The sequence below is a fragment of the Eulemur rufifrons genome, chromosome 1, assembly GCF_041146395.1.
Source record: "Eulemur rufifrons isolate Redbay chromosome 1, OSU_ERuf_1, whole genome shotgun sequence".
NCBI classification, from domain to species: Eukaryota; Metazoa; Chordata; class Mammalia; order Primates; family Lemuridae; genus Eulemur; species Eulemur rufifrons.
Window position 1 is genome coordinate 88,717,080 of NC_090983.1, and position 22,454 is coordinate 88,739,533.

Here is a 22,454-nt window from a genome sequence, read left to right on the forward strand (position 1 = left end):
CTCGCAACCACTAATCTGTGTGTCTATATAGATTTGCCTGTTCTGGCCAGTTTCTATAAATGGAATCATACACTATGTGGTCTTTTGTGACTGGCTGCTTTCACTTAGCCTACTGTTTTCAAGATTCATCCATGTTATAGCATGTATAGTGCTTCATTTCATTTTATTGCCAAATAATATTTCATTATATGGATAAACCACATTTTATTCAGTCCTTGGGAGGTATTTTAATCTTGGAAATTAAGATGTGTCCAATATTTGATAGCTTTTTATAGTTTAACCGGCAGCTTATTTTTCTTAGGGGTACTCAAAGTAATTGTTCATCTTAAAATTCTAATTTAAACCTGAAAATCAGTCTGTGATAAATATTATATTATTCTTTGAGTACCTTAGTTTACTCATTAATAAAATGCAAATAAATGCCTTGCTTACGGTCACCAAATAATAAGTTATGAGGCTATTTGAACTGGTTCTGTCTGACTTTAGTCTTTTCTGAACATCTATACAACCCAGCAGTAATATCAGTATCTCGGTAATTAAAATTAGAATAGGTAATTTACAAATAGAAGTTATCAACATGAAAAAGAATAAGTTTTAGTAAAGATATTAAGAATGGGTATTCCTCTTCATTGTTTTCTCACCTTCTTTTGAATTAATGGAGTATTTTTTATTCTATTTTATCTTTTTTTTTACTTATTTGCCATGCTATGCCTCTTTGCTGTTGTCATTTGCTTATATTTTGGTGGTGGTTGCTCTACAATTTGTAGGAAACATCTTTAACTTATTACCATCTAACTGCAAATAACATTTTACCACTTCATAAATAAGAATTATACAATAGTATGCTTCCTTTCTAGTCTTTGTGCTGTCATTGCCATTCATTTTGCTTTTATGTGTTATAAACTAAATAACATATTAATTTGTTTCATTGTAAGTAGTGTATTAGTTTGCTAGAACTGCCATAATAAAGTACTGCAGACGGAGTGCCTAAACGATTTATTTTCTCTCAAGTCTAGAGGTTAAAAGTCAAAGATCAGGCCGGCATGGTGGCTCACACCTGTAATCCTAGCACTCTGGGAGGCTGAGGCAGGAGGACTGCTTGAGCTCAGGAGTTTGAAACCAGCCTGAGCAAGAGCAAGATGCTGTCTCTACTAAAAATAGAAAAATTAGCTGGGCATGGTGGCACATGCCTATAGTCCCAGCTACTTGGGTGGGAGGCTGAGGCAGGAGAATCACTTGAGCTGAGGAGTTTGAGGTTGCAGTGAGCCATGATGATGCCACTGCACTCTACCCGGGTGACAGAGTGAGACTCTGTCTCAAAAAAAAAAAAAAAAAAAAAGTCAAAGATCAAGGCGTTGGCAGAGTTGGTTCTTCTGAGACTCTCTCCTTGGCTTTTAGATGGCCATCTTCTTTCTGTATCTTCACATGGTTTTCCCCTGTACACGTGCCTGTGCCCTAATCTTTTCTTATAAGGACGTCAGTCATTCTGGATTAGGGGAAATGACTCTAATGACTTCATTTAAACTTAATTACCTCCTTAAAGACCCTATCTCCAAATACAGTGACATTCTGAGATACTAGGGGTTAGAACTTCAACATACAAATTTGGATTGGTGGTGAGGAAAGACATAAATTTAGTTAATAACAAGGAGTCAGTCATCTTTAAAAGAGATTTTGAAAAAGAAATAAAATTATTTTATATTTACTCACATACCATTTCTAGTACTCTCTGTTCCTTTGTGAAAGTCTAGATTTCTATCTAGTGTCATTTTCCTTCTGTTTGTCTAAATGATATCCTAATTTAGCATTTCGTACAGTGCTGGTCTCCTGGCTATGAATTCTTTCAACTTTTGTACACTTCTTGAAAAAGTCTTTATTCTCCTTTGTGTTTAGAAGTTATTTTTGCTTGGTATAGAATTTTAGGTAGACAGGCTTTTTTGTTTGTTTTTTGAGTTTTTTTTCCCGTTTTAGATGTCACTATATTGTCTCCTGGCTTACATTGTTTCTGAAGATAAGTCAGCTGTTATTTCTACATTTGTTCTGTTCAATGTTTCTTATCTGTTTGGCTGCCTTCAAGATTTTCTCTTTATTCTTGGTTCATTGGTTTTCAGCAGTTTGATTGTGACGTACCTAAAGTTTTCTTCACGTTTCTTTCCTTGGGGTTCATTGAGCTTTTTGGATATGTGGATTTGTAGTTTTCATCATCTCTGAAAAGTTTATGTCCAGTATTTCATTACATATTTTTTCTTTTTCCTCCTTATATTTTGGGACTCTAATAACATGTATTTTAGGCTGCTTGACAGTGTCTCATAGTTCACTGATGCTCTGTTCATATTTTTTCCTATTTTTTTTACTTTTTCACTTTGAATAGTTTTTATTGCTATGTCTTCAAATTTACTTTTTTTCTTCATTGTCTAATCTGCTGTAATCTCAATCTAGCTTTTTTTCCCCCAGATATTATATTTTTCTGCTTAGAAGTTTTATTTGGGTCTTTTTATATTGTTCATGTCTCCCTTCCTCATGCTCACTGACCCTCTTGATCATGTGGTGTGTATAGTTACTGTTTTAATATCCTTATCTACTAATTCCATCATCTTCTGTCATTTCTCTTTCTTAATTGTTTTTTTCTCTTGATCAGGTTTGTGTTTTCCTGCTTCCTTGCATGCTTATAATTTTTGATTTGGTACTGTGTAATTTACATTGTTGTGTCCTGGATTTTTTGAGTCTTTCAAATATTTTAGGTTTTTTTTTTTCCTATGACACAGGTTACTAGGAATCAGTTTGATCCTCTCAGGGGCTCCTTTTAAATGTTATTAAGCAGGTCTAGAATAGGCTTTTGTCTATGGCTGGTTCGTCCCTCCTATTGAGGCAGTATTCTTCTGACAACTCTTTCATGTACTGTGTTTGAGAACATCTTTCAACTCTGGCTAATGGGCACATGAACTGTTTCTGGCCATGTGTGAGCTCTGGAGATTATTCTGTCTACTTTTTTTAGAGGTTTTTTCTGTGGCCTTGATGATTTCCTAACATGAATGTGCTGCTGAGTAGCCAGCTAAGGAGATAACTCTCTTCACATCTCCAGAGTTCTCGGTCTGTGAAGCTCCTTCCCCTCCAGCACTGCGGCCTATAAACTTGAGTCACTTTGGTCATTCTGAACTCTAAATTCTACTTAATGAGACCACGAGGCTCTATTTGGGTGCTCCTTCCCGTTATTGCTGCCTGGTAACTCTCCTCAGACAGTGAGATAGGGTGTTTGCAGCAGTCACCTTATTTATTTCCTTTTTCTTAGAAAGGATCGCTGCCCTACTTTGCTGAAAATTTTATTTCATATGATTTTTCCTTTTCTCGCTTTAAGTTGAGAAGGTAAGTCCAATCCCTAGTTTTCTTTCATGGCCAGATGAAGATGTCTTTAATATTCTTTCTTAATGAAATTTAATTTTGCTATATTATTTGTTATACTTCTGACCTTTATCAGTAAATTTATGAATCTATTCTATAAAATTTAGTTATTTGGCATTGTGATGGTGCGTTGAAGGCCACAGGCTTTTGAAATGGGTACCGACTTCATTAGGAAAATGATGGCTGCTTTGTGAGCTAGTGATCAAATTTCCTACAATGCAATCTAAATTTTTTACTGAAATTATAAATGATTTAAAAATAATACCCTGTCTGATATAAAGTTTGTAGTCTAAATCATTTGATACTTTTAAAATTCATCATTTTTGGGGTTATTTTAGTCAGTTATAAACTGTCAGTAGGGGAATCAATTTTAAGTTGGTGGTCATTCTTGTTCATAATTTCTGTACAGTATTTTAAATTCTATGATATGTACAGTATGAGGAATGCAATTGAGGAATAAAGATGAATTCTCCTGGGATAAAGCAGTACTTGAGAATATACATATACTAACTTGAGAAATTGGTCTTTAGTGGTTCATATTTCAGGTTTTCTTAATTTTCAAAACACTGAAAGTAAATTTGACACCTTTTTTTCTCTCCCATCTAGGCTGAAGGGTATGTGATTGGCAGCTGTATTAAACACATTCCAATTGCAGGACGAGATATAACATATTTTATTCAACAACTGCTGAGAGACCGAGAAGTAGGAATCCCTCCAGAACAATCCCTGGAAACAGCGAAGGCAGTAAAGGTAAAAAGTAGTGATAGAAGAGAATGTAATTTAGTTAAAAATTAAAATCACATTTATAACATGAACGTGTAAAATTCTTAAGTGAAGAGTAATAAATAATCTTGTGAACCGTCTATAAATCATTACTCTTAATTATATGTACGTTTTCTCTGTATTTCTTGCAAGGAAATTATTGAGGATTATCAACCCTTTACCCGTTTTCTCCATGTCTTACACTTGAGAGGGCTAAGATATAAGAACACTTTACCATATTACTTTAACATAATTTTTGTGATTATTCCCTTATTAGGAATAAATATTTCACTATAGAGTTTTTACATCTCAGGTTCTTGACTGCATTCTTTATCTTAATCCTAGCAGTTTGTCGTAAAAATTATTTTGATGTAGTTAATTCATTGTGCTATAATATAGAGGCAGTGTCTGGCTCAAGTGATACGACACATACTAGAAAAATGTGAAGGCTATGTAAAGTATTTTATTATTTTTTCTGCCACATGAGTCTTTTTTTTTTTTTTTTTTGTGACAGTCTCACTCTGTTGCTCAGGCTAGAGTGCCATGGCATCAGCCTAGCTCACGGCAACCTCAAACTCCTGGGCTCAAGAGATCCTTCTGCCTTAGCCCCCCGAGTAGCAGGGACTACAGGCATGTGCCACCATGCCCGGCTAATTTTTCTATATATATTTTTAGCTGTCCATATGATTTCTTTCTGTTTTTAGTAGAGACAGGGTCTCGCTCTTGCTCAGGCTGGTCTCGAACTCCTGAGCTCAAACAGTCCTCCCGCCTCAGCCTACCAGAGTGCTAGGATGACAGGCGTGAGCCACCGCGCCCGGCCTGCCACATGAGTCTTGACTGCACTACTTTGTGCAAACTATCAAAATACTTAGTATTGCTTTTTAAATTTATTATTTGTCAGCATAACTAAAAAATTTCAGTGGTTCTCTCACATGTTTTGAAAAGTAAAACTACTTTGGCAAAAATAACTTTATTTGCCTCTTTTTGCATATTTGTAGGACTTTCATTGCTCTTCAAAAGTTGGAAATGAAAACGAATCAACTATTTCTTAGGTAGTAAAGAAAGTGCGAAATGGAGGCCAAAAGTTACCGCAAGTTTGTGGCATAAAAATTAAATATGTAAAAAGTTAATGTGAATATTACTATTTCAACATCTTTGGAAAATTTGTGAAATTAAAACAAAACAAAAAAGCACCGGGGATTTAAATCTATTCCAGGGAAGATTGATGCTGAGTCTTAATGTCTTTTAAGGAACACCATTTCTATGTAATTCCCATTTCTAAGGTTTAGAGAAAGAAGACCTCAAATAACATAATGAAATGTTCTTCATTTCTAGTATTTTTTTCCCCTTTATGTATTTTTATTAATAATAATATTTGCTATCTTGGTTAGAGTGTTTGATGTGTGAAAATATGGGGAAATTATGCTTTTCTTAAAAAAATAAATATGAGACTGGTAGTCAGGAGTCCATAAATTGCAAATAGGATGTTGTAACCTATAACATTTTTCAATTATGTTTTTGATGAAAACTTAGTTGTTATAACCAAATATGCAACAAAATAAAGTAGTTTGTATTTCAGGCTTCTTTCTTTGCTCATTTACTCAGACTATATTCAGTTTTGTTTCAGATAAGTATTAAGGATCTAGATTTATTTGTGTGGTCATAGCAATTATTATTTATTCTGCCATTCTGTGTGTACTTTTTCTCCTTTCTAGAACACAAGATTTATTATTACTGAAACAAAATGTTGGATGAAATTAATGAATATTTTAGGAAATAACATTAAAGTAGTAGAAACTGACTCTTTAGTCTCTCAGATCTTAATTCTGTTTATCTATGAAGTAAGAAAATACCTGTAGGAGATGAGCTGTTTATTTGGACTGTGTATGTAATATCTTAACATAAATTTTTCTTCCAGCTTAATTTCCTAATTTTATTTTCTGAAGATACATTTTTCATTTGATTCTAGTTTACTGAAAATATGACATCCTTTTTTATCTTCCCTAAAGCAAGAAGAAAAGCTACTTTTATTCTTTTTGTTTTTTAGGAGCGCTATAGTTATGTCTGCCCAGATTTAGTAAAAGAATTTAACAAGTATGACACAGATGGGTCAAAGTGGATTAAACAGTATACTGGAATCAATGCTATCTCAAAGAAAGAATTTTCCATTGATGTTGGTTATGAGAGATTTTTGGGACCTGAAATCTTTTTTCATCCAGAGGTAAGTTTTGTTTTTTTTTTCCCCCCGATAGAATTGTTTTGAAATATCCGGCAGAAAATTAAACTAGAAGATAGATATTTAGGGAGACTTAATCTCAGAAACTTTGTTTACTATACTAAAATACTATGGTGAGTAATTTTTTAAGAAAAAGTTGCTTTTGTTAAAATAGGCTAAATTGTTAACATTTTTCATACATTTAGCAAAATAACTTCTGTATCTTTAACATTTGTGGCTTATGAGGGGATTGTGGAAATAGGTGAAGCCCTTAAAATTTATGATCATTCAAATAAAATATTTCGGGCAAGGTGCTTAAACCTACCTCCCCCACTTGTATAAAATTACCATTATACAAAGAACCTTCAATTGACTATCAAAATATTTAACTGGTAGCAAAATAGCTTTTTGTCTCTGTGAACTTTTAGCAGTATAACTTGTTTTAAATTGTTGAAATATGTACTTTTTTTGTTGTTGTTGTTGTTGAGACAGAGTCTCACTTTGTTGCCCAGGCTAGAGTGAGTGCCCTGGCGTCAGCTTAGCTCACAGCAACCTCAGACTCCTCGGCTTAAGCGATCCTACTGCCTCAGCCTCCCGAGTAGCTGGGACTACAGGCATGCGCCACTATGCCCGGCTAATTTTTTCTATATAGATTTTTAGTTGTCCATATAATTTCTTTCTATTTTTAGTAGAGACGGGGTCTCGCTCTTGCTCAGGCTGGTCTCGAACTCCTGACCTCGAGCGATCCACCCGCCTCGGCCTCCCAGAGTGCTAGGATTACAGGCATGAGCCACCGCGCCCGGCCGAAATATGTACTTTTAATAATGAAAAATTCTTCACCTAACTTAGTGTTAGAAATTTTATTAATAGAATCACTAACATTAAATACCTGCTGTGCCTATTCATCATTAGGAACGGTTATTTTTAAATCTTACTCAGCAAATGTTAAGTGGATAATTTTCGTGGCCTCAAAGCATTGGGTATTCAAAAATGAAAAATTATTTTATCTTGCTCTTTTTGAGCTCAAAGAATAAGAGAGATGATATTTAAATGGGTATAGGTCTTTTAATGAATGCATATATTTGGTGAGGGCATAGGAACAAAGAATATCTTAAGTCTGCTTGGAAGAACCGGGGAAACATCTCAGTTGAACTGAGCCTTAAAGGATGAAAGGGTATTTGTCAGTCAGGTGTGTTAGGAGAGTATATTTTTGGCAAAAGAGATAAGTTGGGCAGAGGTCTTAGACACGAGAAAGCTAGATAATAAAAGTATAAAGAACAGAGTGGTAGGAGATGGATCCATGTAGATATTCATGGACTAGATTTTAAGGGACAAATGTGCTATACAAGGGAGTTTGCTGGATTCTGTAGTCATGCAGACTCATGCAGACATTTTCAACATGGAAGTGACAAAGATTTGTGTATGGTATTAGAAAGGTTACTCTGGCAGCACTGGGTTACATGGATTAGAACAGAATTGTGAATTGTGTTGGAAATAGGAGAGTTTATGGCAGTTTTTCAGGTGAGAGATGAATATCTATAGGTCAATGAGAATGAGAAAGGAGGTAAGAGAAAAAGAGCCAACATGACTTAGTAATTGCTTAGATGTGAGAGGAATATGAATATGAAGAATATGTGGTAATTCCCAGGTTTGTAACTTGAGCAACTAAGTGTGTCATTCATCAAAAGTAGGTATAATGAAAGGGAGTAGGTAAGATAGAAACAGATGATTTTATTATTTGCATCTTATAAAAAGGTTCAGAAAGAATTGGGTTCAAACTGGGGTGGATGTCCTGGAGTGAACGTACGTGTGAAGTCATCACCATATGTGGGGCAAAGGAAGAAGAGCTTGTCAGAGGAGAGGCTGTGGAGTAGAAAGTAGGTGAAAATTAGGGCCCTAAGTGAATACAAACACTTTATGGACAGTGTTCAGGGTAAGAGGGACCTGCAAAGAATACTGAAGATTACAGAGAGGTAGAAGCCAAGCCCAAGGATTATGGTCATAAAACTGAGAGAAGTGAATGTTTCGGGGAGGGAGGTTATATAATGCCGGTTGCTGCAGTAAAGTAACTTTAGAGACCTGAGAAGTACTTGTGGGTTTTTCAACATCCAGGTTATTGGTGGTCCTAAGGAAGCAATTGCAGTGGATTGGTGTATTAGAGGCATCCTGTTCCATCAGTGAGAAGTGAAGGCTTAGAAATTGGTAGTGTGGGTGGCTGTGAAAGAAAAGGATAGTTGGTACTGGAGACTGGTAAGAAGGCAATTGCAAGAACAAGGCTGAGGATATTTTTAATTAAGAGTGTTACTCAGGTGACAGTAGGGAAGGAGTTAAGAAAAGAAATTGTGGAATTGGGAAGGGTACAGAAGCATGTAGGTAGTTGAGGAAGTTCATCATCATATTACATGGTTTTAATTTTTTTTCATAAAGGGGAATGAAGCTGATGTGTTGGGGGAAGGGAACTAAACATAAAGTTGAGGTAGAGAATAATTACTTTCATGATGACTACTGAGGGGAATTGAGAGGGTAATTAGGTAGTATATATTAATAGTAGTGGGGGACCCATTCTCTACCCAGAGTAGTGAGGTTAGATACCCACAACTTTTAGTAGAATAATAGTGTTTTTTCTCCCAGGCAGTTGTGGGAAAGGAGCAAAAGGTTTTGACAAGACAGAGGTTAAAGTGTTAACAGCGTAGAGGAGAGAATAAGTCTAGAGTCCAAGTTACTTAGTGATACTGAGGAATGGAGGCAGGAATCGGAGATCATAATAAATTGGCATATAATTGTAAATTGGTAGCAAAGGAGTGAGCACCAGCAGGATAAGGAGTTGTTGTCAGACTAGTATACCAGAGTTTGAAGGTTTGGGTTGGCACATTGTCTTTGCAATTTTTTAAAAAATAAAAATTAAAAGTATATATACACAGTTTTAAAGGTCATATAACACTGACAGGCTTAAAACAAAATTGGCAGCTCCTCACCTTCTACTGTCTTCATGTTCTGCAGAGCAAACTACTAGCTCTTACTTAGACATTGTTCTTGTAATCATCTTCAGGTTTCTAAGGACTGTGATGGTATTGCTGTTTCTTGATATGTCAATGTTAATAGTTTATCTGCCAGTCTCCTTTTAATTTTTTTCTAACCACTCTTTTCCCCCAGCCCACCCATATATTAGGTTATTGTTACTGTTATTAGGTAAATCAGTAGTATATTTATAAAATTCTACCTATGACTGTTGTTCACTTTTGAGGCAAGTCGTGTAATGTGATTATTTCTTTTTCTCTTAAAATTTAGCTTTCCTAAACTTTTGCCTTGATTCTTCATTTGTTTCTGAAACGCCATTTGGATAGGAATGGAAATTAGGATAGGAATTAGAAAATTATGGAAGATCCTGAACCAAAGTCCTAGATGAATAGGATGGTGACCACAAGATAGATAATAGCACGGAAGATGTAGATATCTGGGCTTTAAAGGAGAAAACGTTTGAGTGGAATACTCTTCACAAATGAGCTAAGTTAATGTCTTGGCTGTCTTAAAAACCTCGAACCATTAGATGTGTAAATGTGTTTTGGTTGTGTCATATTGCTTAGGCAAGGGATAGTTGGCTGGATCAAAATTTATCTTGGTAATGTTTCATATATCATTTTTCCCCATTAATTTATGTAACACTTATTGTTTGATATACCAATTTTTTAAATTAATTTTTTAAACTTTAAAACATCTTTTACTCTCCATAGCTTTATGTTCCTTCCAAGTAATTTCTTATATGAGAAATCTGTTTTGTTTTCTCTTCTTTAAAAGTTGTTTTTAAAAATGACTTATATATATGCACATCATTTAACAGAATTCTACAAATTCTAACAAAAACTAGGAGTGTCCTGTATGTTTCTCTCTGTTTTCTATTCCTAGAGGGTAAGTACTTGAAACTCTTTTTAGTTTATTCTTTTGCTGATTGTCTCCATAGCTATGAATTACTTGGTTATATTGCAACTTCAAATTTAAGAGGGATGATTGCTTTTTTTATCTTTCTCCTGTTCCCACCACAGACTGTACCTTTCCATTCCCTTTTCATCCCAGTAGTCACATTATAATTTCAGGTGGGTTGAAATTCAGTGCTTTATTTTTGTGACCACAAATTTGTTCAGATTTGAGCCATGTAGTTAACCATGAAGTCTTTTCCTGTCCTTGAACTTTGTTTTCCATGGGATCATTAATAAGTTGTTTGCTTTGTTTTAAAATAATTATTAATTTACCTCCAAACTCTTTCTACTAGTTTTATTCAGATGCGTAGGGTTTTTTTCATCAGTTTAAATTTCTGGCACATCTAGCATGTTCCAGTCTGAGCCTGCTTTCTTCTGAGGTGGCACCTTCTAGAGGTGCCACTTTCCTTTATTATTATTCTAGGGATTCCCTTTGCCTCTCTCTTGTGTTGGATCCCCTGTTCCTATGTCCTATGTCTCTTTCATTTTTACTGTCCACTTACTCACTTTGGTGGAGATCATCTACTAATAGGTAATAGGGTTCCTGATAAAGGGTGATTGAGAGAGGAAAAATTTAAGACCTTACATGTCTGAAGTGTAGTCATTTTACCCTCACACTGATAGTTTGGGTATAGAATTCTAGTTTGGAAATTATTTTCTTTCAGCATTATGAAACCTTGCTTAATCGCTTTCCATTATAACTTGAGGGTAAAAAAACCTCCTGATTTCTATGTATAGGACCTGTTTTTTTCCCCTCTACAGAGGCTTACAGAATCTTTCCTTTGTCCCCTAGCATTCTGATATGTTCCCTATTTTCTTTGCCTTTTTGTTCTAATCTCTAGGTGATTTCTTCAACTTTACCAGCTGAGCCTTCTTGTTGAATTTTTTATCTCTGGTAACAAATTTTACTTCTTAGCTTCCACCACTCTCACTTTTGAATATTCCTTTTTTATTCTGCCTTGTCTCCTATTTAATTGTTGCCTATTTTCTGGCTCTCTGAGGGTATTAATCATATGGTTTTTCTTTTTCATTTTTTGAAGATTTTTCTCTGCATAATCTCTTCCCAGTTGCTTTTTCTCTGTTTCAATTCATATGTTTTTCATTCTAGAGACTTTTGCAGACCAGTCATTTAAGAAGGGACACTAAAAACCTGATTGGAAATCTGAGCTTTGTGGGTGGGGCTGTTGACTGTATCCTTTTCTTTTTGGGAATGCTGTACCTACGTTTCTTTGTGATCCTGTTATCTCCCCTGCCAGGTCAGTATCTATGTGTGTTTCTTTACGTCTTTTTGGGTAGTCCAGTTCTCAGAGAAGACTCCTGCCTGCTGGGTAAAGGCTGACAGCCAAATGGGGGAAGAGGACTAGCATGAGTGTGTGTAAGCAGCAGGCTGTATACCTTCACTTAAAATCCCTGTTTCAGTACTTTCAGATGTGTGTAAGAGTCCTGGAAACTCTGCTTTCTTCTCTTAAGAGAATAGATGATTTACTTTTCTCCTTGGATGAGGAGGAGGCATTTGATGGACTTCTTTGGAGAGGATCTGGGGCTTTAACAGCCTCTCAGAGGGACTTTCAACCAGTTTGCCATCCTTCTACCTCAGTTTCAAAGCTACTAGGGGCAGTGAGTTCTCCGGGGATTTGTGATATAAAATACCTTGGTTCTTGACTTGTTTTATGTCACTCATGACTTAAGTGTTTTGGAGTATCTACAAAGTCTTGTCCATCTGCTTTCCAGCTTACCAAATTTCATTGCTGGTTTTCCTTTTCTCTCTACTGTTTGGATTATGCGTTTTTAAAAATTATCTTTACTGGTGCCTTTACTAGAGTTTTGAGAGAACAAAATTGGGTATGGTGTTTAGTTCACCATATTTTCTCAGAATAGACCTGTTTTTTGTATTATTTGAACTGTGTCGCTTCCCAAGTGAATTTTAAGATTCTTTTTTTTTCTCGTAATTTTAGATACTTTGGTGTCCTAGTTCCTCTGTCATTTGAAGGATTCACTTAGTTTTTTGTTTTGGCAAGATGAAATTGTAGACATTTGAACTGTCCAGTACTTGAATACTGAAAAATGTATGAAAGAGGCAGGAAATTTATTTTTATATGGTTAAGTTCATCATAAATACTAGAAAGAATTTTTTTAGAAGGTGTGGGTTTGGCTCTTGGATTTTTTTTTTTTAAAGGAAATTAAATTTCTTGACAAGCCATCCTAAGTTTTTAAAGCTTGTATAGTAAATTTTTAGATATAGGGAATATTTGGACTATGCTTGTGTATATTTGTTACTCCTTATATTTTTTAGAGGACAGAAAAGATAGAGAAGCTTCCTTGTTAGTCTCTTCTAACGTTCTCAGCATCAGTAATCTTAAGACGAGATCCTGGAGCAGTTAGAGGCAAGACTGACCCTTTTTCTAAAAGTGAAAGAAAAGACCTAAAAATATCATTAGGGACCGTAGATTGAACCTATTATTATTAAAGTATTAAATAATCTCTAACAATTTATTGTTAATTCTTTTTTTCTTCATTTATTTACTAAATATTCATTGCTTGCTTCTTTATTACATATTATTCATCAGGTTCTCACTTGGGGTTATGCAGCACAGCAGTCCTTGTACTTTTTCCAAATATATGCTTAAGTCAGACTTCATTTTTTTCTAAATCAGAATTTCTGTGTTAGATCCAGAGTGTGCAAATATTTAAAGCTTCTGTAAATCTCCTTTTGTGCATTCCTAATTAACAACTACTCTGAAAAAGGACATAGAGATACAGGAATGAATGACCCTATTCCTTCCTTTTACTTACTCATGGTGTAGCAGATAAATTATCATATAGGTAGAGAAAGGATTATGGGCAGGCTTATTTTTATATGTTATTATTTTAGGTAAATACTGAAGAGTATGGCCAACAAAGAGCAATATAGAGATTTTACATGTTCTACATTAATAGTTGATAACATTTTTAAAAATGAATATTATATAACACATTATCAAATTGTTAATATTCTCTGTCCAGATTTGGGGGAATTAAATCTTTTTTTTTTTTTTATAGTTAGAGCAAATGACAGATTCTCAGGTTTAAGTGTCACTATGGGATCATAAAAGCATAATATTTTGAGAATTAAAGGCTCTTTAGAGATTTCACTGTCTCAAGCCATGAAAGGCTGTACACGATCATGAATGTAATCATGGAAAATAAATTTTTTAGGATTCCAGTTCTGCTCTTCCACTTAATCAGTAACTAAACCATTCTCTGCCTACACATGAGCTTGGTTTTAAATGACCTATAGAGCCAGCTGAGTTAAGCTATATTGTTCCCCCATATCCCTGACAGATAAGACATACTCTAATCTGTAGGTCGGGCTGTCAAGGCTCAGTATGAGCCACCCCTCCATACCCACTGTATGTCCCTCCCAGAGTTCCTTAGGTACACTCCTCAGCATGCTTCAGAAAGATAGAAAGATAGATTTTGGCTGCCAGTTTCTTTTCTTTTAAATGGTAGTAGACTAGTGATGTTTTGCTTCATCTAAATTAAAAGATTTTGTATCATTAGGCTTCACTTTGGTAACCTTGTATGCAAAGCCTCTAATTTAAAACTAATCTTAAAAACTGGAAAAAATTGACACATGCCTAATAATTATCAATACATTTATAGAATCAGTTTAATAAACAAAGGAATATTGCCTCTCCCATTAGGACGAGACAATAAAAATGAGAGGCTGAGAGATATAGACAGTATTTTAAATTTTATTCATTTTAATAAACTACACTTGTTTATTTTTGACTAATTAGAGCTAGATTTTGAACTCTCATTTTTAAGCTAGGAAAAATCCCACTAGAATTTCCTTTTCAATTATAAAGAGCAATACATGACCACTTACATATATGTTTGGAAGCTTTTAGTAAAGTGAGATCTTTGTTTCAGAATTTAAGTTTAATTCTCAGATCTAGCATTTGAAAACTTTTCAGTGTTTTCCTCTTTTGTAGTTACTCTCAGGAAGTATGTTCAGTATGGTTTAGGAGAGGCATACGTGTGCACATAAAAATAAATGATCAGGAACAAAGGAGGCCTTCCCTAATATTATTTCTCTGTGTATAAGACCTTTTTATTGTAAATATTAATGTCCATTAATACTGTTTTTTAAGTTCTTATTTCCATTCCATAGTGCTTTTAACTGTCAAATAACTTTCCATCTCAAATCTACCCACCTAAAATAAACAATCTATTTAAAAAAAATATTTTGGCTGGACGCAGTGGCTTACATCTGTAATGCTAACCCTTTGGAGACCAAGGCAGGAGGATTACTTGAGCTCAGGAGTGCAAGAGCAGCCTGAGCAAGAGCAAGACCCTGTCTCTACTAAAAATAGAAAAATTAGCTGGGCATGGTGGTACATACTTGTAGTCTCAGCTACTTGGGAGGCTGAGGCAGGAGGATCGCTTGAGCCCAGGAATTTGAGGTTGCAGTGAGCTATGATGACACCACTGCACTCTACCCAGGGCAACAGAGCAAGACTCTGTCTCAAAAACAACAACAACAAAAAAAAACCCTGAAAAGTATGCTATAGAACACATATATCCTATACGACAAGTAAGCACATGCTAATATTTTCATATTTGTTATATTGAGTTTTTCTTTTTTTTATGAAATAGTATCATCCCCAGACCCTTTTCTTTCTCTACTTCCTTTTCATTCTTTCACCTTCTTTCTCTTGAGGAGGAAGAAAATTTACTAGTATGAATTTGATGCATATACAGTCCATATTTTTACATGTATTCAAAAAGTATATATTTTTCAGAGATTAGAATAGGTGGAATCATTCAAGGTTTTTTAAAGTTAGCTTTTTAAAAATGAGTTTTCTTTTGAGAATCAGCTATTTGGAAATAAGTATGTTTATTTGGACTGTGGTATATCGTCATGAATATACAGTTGATTCTCTCACCTTTTTTTTTTTTTTTGAGACAGAGTCTCACTCTGTTGCCCGGGCTAGAGTGCCGTGGCGTCAGCCTAGCTCACAGCAACCTCAAACTCCCGGGCTCAAGTGATCCTCCTGCCTCAGCCTCCTGAGTAGCTGGGACTACAGGCATGTGCCACCATGCCTGGCTTTTTGTATATATATTTTTAGCTGTCCAGCTAATTTCTTTCTATTTTTTTAGTAGAGACGGGGTCTCGCTGTTGCTCAGGCTGGTCTCGAACTCCTGAGCTCAAACAATCCATCTGCCTCGGCCTCCCAGAGTGCTAGGATTACAGGCGTGAGCCACTGCACCCGGCCTCTCATCACTGAGAGTAGATATTCCATAAACTCCTTGAGAACACTGAATTAGTGAATACTGTACCATTGCTTTTGGTGAAATACAGGGTTGACGGTTTCTGCAAGCCTCTGGCCACATTTTAGTCATCCCATTAATTCATAACCTTGTTTTATGTGTGTTTCTGTTTTAAAAGTGATTTATTTAGTATATATCATTCATTTATTAGCATTGAACTGACAGCCAAAGCACTAGAACATACGCCTGAACAAAGCTATTTATAAGATAACTTTGCATTTTCTCTATAAGACACATCACGGCCTTACTGTGCTTAGGAACACTAGACAGCACTTTATCACTATGCTTGGGAATCATTTTAAACAGTGAAATCGCAGACAAAAAAATCTGAAAACTGTGACACTAAATAGACTGTGAAAAGGGCTTTCAAGAATGAGAGCTGAAACAAGAAGGCAGGGTGTCACTGTATTCAACCTCAACTGGGAATGTGCACATTGGTAGACTCAAATTTTCATTGCTCTACACAGGTACATGTACATCAGTGACTGCATATTGATTTGGGGGTTATAAATAAGTTTTGACAAGTAGGCAAATTTGCAAATATGGCATTTATGAATAATGAGGATAAACTGCATAACATTTATTTTATACCTGGGTTATTTTTACTTTTATCTATAAGGCTGTGGCGGGTATGCTTTTATGCAATAGTACATATATATGGGGAGTTCTTCAGGGTTTGTTCTAAGAAGTGTAGTTACTAGTATGTGCATTAAAAATTTTATTGGGTATTGCCAAATTGTTCTTTAAAGTGATTACTTCGATGTATTCCCTCATTAGCAATGTACAAGAGTTCCCATTTACCCAGATTTTTACCAGCTCATGGTATATATGCAGCTTTACATGTTTGCTATTCTGATGGTTATAAAATGGCATATATAATTGTAATTTTGTTTGAATTTCTTCTGAAATCTCTGATTTCAGTGTCTTTGAGTCTGTTAGAAACAAGAATTTATAGTTTCTAAAAGTTCTTGTTTTTAAACTGAAAACATTTTTTCTTAACTTTTCATTGTATTTATATCAGTAGTGATCTGATCTCTAACTTATATCCAACTTGACTTATTTTTTAGTTTGCCAATCCAGACTTCACACAGCCTATCTCAGAAGTTGTAGATGAAGTAATTCAGAATTGTCCTATTGATGTCAGACGTCCCCTTTACAAGGTCAGTATTTATAGCAAAATTGTTATTCAAGGTTATACTTTTAAAAAACTTTATTTTCTATCCATTGTTAAATATCAAATTAAACATTTCTCTTAAAAAGGATTTAATAAGATTTTAGTACTGTTTATTATGTCTTTAAATTTTTCTTTCTTTTTAAATAAAGTTCATATTTATTTATTTTTTTCCACTAATACAGAATATTGTCCTCTCTGGAGGTTCAACCATGTTCAGGGACTTTGGACGTCGCTTGCAAAGAGATTTGAAAAGAACTGTAGATGCCAGGCTGAAATTAAGTGAGGAATTGAGTGGCGGTAGATTGAAGGTTAGTTTTCTCACTTATTGGTGGGAAGGTTAAGGGTGCCTCGATTATTATAATGGAGATGGGAAATGTTTGCCAACATTTGCTCTTACTTACGAAAAGAAAAGGAACCTATCAGGTATTCTAGTGGAAAGTGGTTAATGTGACAGGTTCATGTCTATAATATTCTGGGTCATTGATTCTTTTAGGATATTGTCTGCATTTTTGGAAAATAATTCTTAGTTGTAGTGGTGACAAAGATTTTTTTGATATCTCTCATAAATAATTTATCTAGTAGATTTCTTTGCATATTCCAACAATAAGATTTATTATAAATCCACAAAATTTTAAATACCGCTATAGAAGGACAACAAAACAGAGTTGAGAGAGACGCTGTCAAGCCTGCTTTCAAAAACTGACTCTAGCTCCCACATAGCAGCTTCCTAGTGTGCAAATTGGTGCTCTGCAAAGCAGCCTTTCTATTACATGCCCTGGACCTTTGGGCTTGATGTCAAAAAATCAAAACTAATTTTAATTCTCTGATGTCTGCTTTCTATAGCTATGAGACAAATTTTCAGTAATTTTTTTTTTGTCCTTGTTAAATATTGAAGCAAAACATTGATTCGGAGGATAACTTGCTAAATAAAATACATTTCATTCTTGGAAAATTGCCAAGAATCAGAGTGCCATCTGAGACTACCACAATTATTCAAAATTACCTAAAAGTAAAGCATCACACTCTTGAGTTTGCTGCTTGTTGAGAAATTACATGACAGGTGACTATTGTCAGCACCTACACTTTTTTTTTTTTTTTTTTTTTAAGGCACAGTCTCACTCTGTTGCCTGAGCTAGAGTGCCGTGGCGTCAGCCTAGCTCACAGCAACCTCAAACTCCTGGGTTCAAGCGATCCTTCTGCTTCAGCCTCCCAAGTAGCTGGGACTACAGGCATATGCCACCATGCCCGGCTAATTTTTTCTATATATTTTTAGCTGTCCAGATCATTTCTTTCTATTTTTAGTAGAGACAGGGTCTCGCTCTTGCTCAGGCTGGTCTTAAACTCCTGACCTCGAGCGATCCGCCCGCCTCAGCCTCCCAGAGTGCTAGGATTACAAGAGTGAGCCATTGCGCCTGGCCAAAATGTTGACTTTGTTTTTGCACCCCTTTCTAAACCAGCTGACCCACCCACCCATCCATCCATCTACCCATCCATCCATCCACCTATTCACATACCTATCCACCTACCTACCTATCTAAAAAAGAAAGTCAGTGGGTTTTACAAGTATGGTTTTAAATACTCTGTACTGAAAATAACACTAATCATGTTGATTATGTGAACATGGTGGATGTTGTGAGTTTTTTCAATTTTTTTATTAGAACACTTAAAAGAGTAAAGTGAATTAATTGTCTTAATAGTCTGGTTGTGGATGTAAGTAGTTGTTTTTAATGACTTATTACAGATAGATCAAATGAAAAACATACAGTGCTGTATGTTTTTGAGTATAGTATTTTAATAAAGTAAGAATATTTAACATATTTTAAAGCTTCTTGTACATTTATAAATAAGAACTGAATTTCCCTAGTGATGTCAGCGCTGAACCTGGCATATCTAAAGATACAAGTTGACTATCCTTTTCCGAAAATGCTTGGGACCAGAAGTGTTTCAGATGGATTTATTTTTGGATTTTGCAATATTTGCTTTTTATACTGGTTAAGTATTCCTGAACCAAAAATCTGAAATCCGAAATGCTCCAATGAGCATCTTTTTTGAGCATTATGTCAGCACTCAAAAAGTTTCAGATTTTGAAGCATTTTTGATTTTCGGACTTGGGGTGCTCATCATGTATAGGAAAAACTGTATTCCGGAGGACTCTGCCTTCTTCACCCTAATTTTACTTGATAGACACTTTTATAGATCTTCATAACATGTCTTTATATATCTCTATCTATATCTGGCTTTATTCTCCTTTAATCTATAGTTTTTGATGGCAGCCAAACAGCTTTTTTTCTTTTTTTTAAATGAAAGTACACCGTAACTTTAAACTTTTTATTTTGAAATAATTTCATACTTAAAAAGTTGCAAAACCTAGAAGGAATTCTCATGTATCATTCATCTGGATTCCCCAAATGTTAGCGTTTTACCACACTGCTTTGTCATTGTTTCTATAAATATGTGTCTATGTGTGTGTGTGTATACACACACACAGAATAATTTGAAAATGTGACGGCTCATTATCCCTAAATATTTACTATATTTATTAAAAACAAGAACATTATGGTTAGCAAAATCATGAAATCAGCCTGATACAGTGCTGTTATCTAGCTACAGACCTGATTGAAATCTTACCTCTTGTTTCACTGATACTGTTCATAGCAAAAGAAAAACAGAATAATTTTTTTTCTGGTCCAGGATCCAATTAAGGATCACATATTTCATTTAGTTATTGTGCCCCTTCAGTCTGGAACAGTTATTCATTGTTTTTTGTCTTTCCTGACATTTTTGAAGAGTACAGGACATTTATTTTATAGAATGTCCTTGAATTTGGGTTTGTTTGATGTTTCCACATGATTAGGTTCTGATTATGTACTTGTGGCAGTGATACCACAGAAGTAATATTGTATCATTTTTAGTGCATTGTATCAATAGACAGACGCATGATATGATTTGTCCCATACGTTAACTTTGAGCACTTGGTTAAAGCTGTGTTTGCCAGGTTTCTTTAATATATAATAATATATGTTATTATTTTTTCCTTTATATTTAATAAGAATCTTATGGGGAGAAACATTCAGACTGTATAACTGTCCTGTCTCTCATTAAACTTTTTGTCCTCTTTTTTCTCATTAAACTTTTAACCACTGGTTTTAGCATCCATTGTGATTCTTTCCCAAAATAGTTAATTATTATGGTAGTTGCCAAATGGTTTACAAATTCCATCATTCCTTCAGTGTGTCTTAGTTTCATTTTACTGTAAGGAAGAGTTTCCCCCTCTCCCACATTCATTCTTTCAGTAATATGTGGATGAACTCCTGATTTCTCATATTATTTTATGAGCTGTATATTTAATATCATTGTGCTATCGTAATATCACTAATACCATTAATATCATTAATTTTGATGCTCAGATTTTTGCAGACTTGGCCAGTGGGAGCCAAGTGGCTCTTATGTTTTTTTTTTTTGATGTAGCCCCACTCTTTGTGTACTTCCTTACTTCCTGGCACAGTAAGATGTTTCAGGCTGATCTTGTACTTTTTTCTGGTCCTGAAATCAGCTACTCCCTGCCCTGCCCTTTGCCCCAAAGACACCCTTGTTCCTTTTAGTGGAGAATGTTATTAAGAAACCAAGTTTTGGGCACTAAGTATGCTCATTGCTATTGGGATATCACCACATCTAGGCCTTGTTGGTGGTCAGAGGTGGGATGTGTATGTGTGCACATCTGTATCTAGTTTTCTGTATAAATGAAAAACCATGAATTTATACTGATCCCTTCAGTTCCAGAATACCAGAGGGTTCATTCTAGCTTTCTACCTTTCCATATTGTAATACCCTTCTCTGACGGTGAGAAACCTGGCTCCTATTCCACAATAGCTTTATGTTTTTGTTTAATCCTGAAATATGTATATAATAGTTCCAGAATTGTTAATCCATACCACTGTGAAAAATAGACCTATTAACTAGAGTTCAATATTTTCTTAGTTGTTATCTTCAGCCTGAGGGCATAGAGTCACAATACTGTATTCACAAGTGACTGGGGATAGTCTCTCCTCTCACTTCAGTGTGGTCACATTTTTTGTAAAATATAATTAGTTTATTTATTTCTATTGTGTTTTGCTTCATGCACATCCCCTTCTTTGAAAGTTTTGTTTTTGAATATGTAAAACATTAGCATGTTTCTAAAAATTAGAACTGTATGTGCTCATTATTATTTTCCTTCCTTCCATTCTGTCCTATTCTCATCCCTGTCTTTTCCACAGCGTTCCCAGTTGTTTCTGTTTTATAAGATGTCACATGTATTTAGTATAAATATTATTTTTATGTAGGTACATTTAAGGTTAAATGGCAGAAATTGCTATTTGAATTTACTATTGAAATTATCTTACTGTGTCTTTTTTTTTTTTTTTTTTTTAGCCAAAACCTATTGATGTACAAGTCATTACACACCACATGCAACGATATGCAGTTTGGTTTGGAGGATCAATGCTGGCTTCCACGGTGAGTATGATGAATCTTACTGCTAAATTATGACCTTTTTTTTTTAAAGGTAGATGAGTCCATCAGTACTTAGAGAAAAACATAGCATATTCTTTTAAATTTATTAAAATATAGCATAGGAAACTTTAAAAATTATATACATATGTAAATAGTATTTTAAAAACTAGAAGTCATTTGAATTTTATTTTCATATATATTTTGTAGCTCACTAGACATTATTTTAGAGGCAACATTTTATACCATGTTTTAAAATTTATCTATAGGGAAAATTTCTTTAAAGCTGTGGTAATTTAGTTATCAGAAGGTCATTGTTTTTTCTGTGCAAATATTTAAAAACATTAAGGTAAAAGTTATGTTTCATTGCATAGGAATTAGGATGTTCTAAACTAAGTAAAGGGAATTGTTCTAAGAACCCTGTCCTTAAATCAAAATGTCTTTAAAGCTCCCTTAAAAGGTTGTTATAATGTCATTACCCTGGTAAATATTGGTGCATTGTCCTCATTAATGCATGGAGTATTAAAATGAAGGAGCCTTTTATCTGAATTATTGAGTAATTATATAACTTTAAATGAATTTAAAACCATTTAAAAATGAGAGGTAAAATTTATTTTCTTTCTTAATTTTAACCATCTTCAATTGTGTCATATAACGTTGAGTTGTAACTTTGCCCTGAGAAATGAGGTAACACAGAGCATGGAAGTCTGTCTTTACCAGATCTTGAGTGAGGAAAGGCAGATGATCTAGAAATTTTTAGAACTAGATAAAAATTAGTCATGGCATGACTAGAAATAGTTTATTTGTACCTTAGGCTAATGCTGCTTCTTTAAATTATTGGTTCAATGCAAAGTGTGGGAAAGTCTCAGCAATACAGTCTGGACATTTGAGAACCTTTTATTCCTCAAAATTTCAAAATCCTATGGGGAACAGGTGTTAGAGAGGAGGATGGTGAGGGTACATGAGGCAAATGCTCTTTTCCAGTTCCGATAAAGATTTATAGCTGATTTTAAGTCATGGCTTCTAGAATTTCTAAGCTTTAAGTAACATCAGTGTACTAATAATAAACATTTTAGATTTAACATCTGTTTTTAAAGCATCTCTTAAAGTATATTAAAAGGTGAAGGCC

At 34.7% G+C, this 22,454-nt stretch overlaps 1 protein-coding gene across 2 annotated transcripts in view; it reads left to right on the forward strand.

Moving 5' to 3' along the window:
* Window positions 1-22,454, forward strand: part of ACTR3 (actin related protein 3) — a 71,593-nt gene that overhangs the window by 44,544 nt on the left and 4,595 nt on the right. For both annotated transcript variants that reach the window (XM_069473388.1, XM_069473380.1), the window contains 5 exons: window positions 4,006-4,149; window positions 6,209-6,382; window positions 16,731-16,823; window positions 17,020-17,145; window positions 21,248-21,331. In XM_069473388.1, the coding sequence (XP_069329489.1) occupies window positions 4,006-4,149; window positions 6,209-6,382; window positions 16,731-16,823; window positions 17,020-17,145; window positions 21,248-21,331 (621 nt within the window). The remainder of the gene's footprint in view (window positions 1-4,005; window positions 4,150-6,208; window positions 6,383-16,730; window positions 16,824-17,019; window positions 17,146-21,247; window positions 21,332-22,454) is intronic.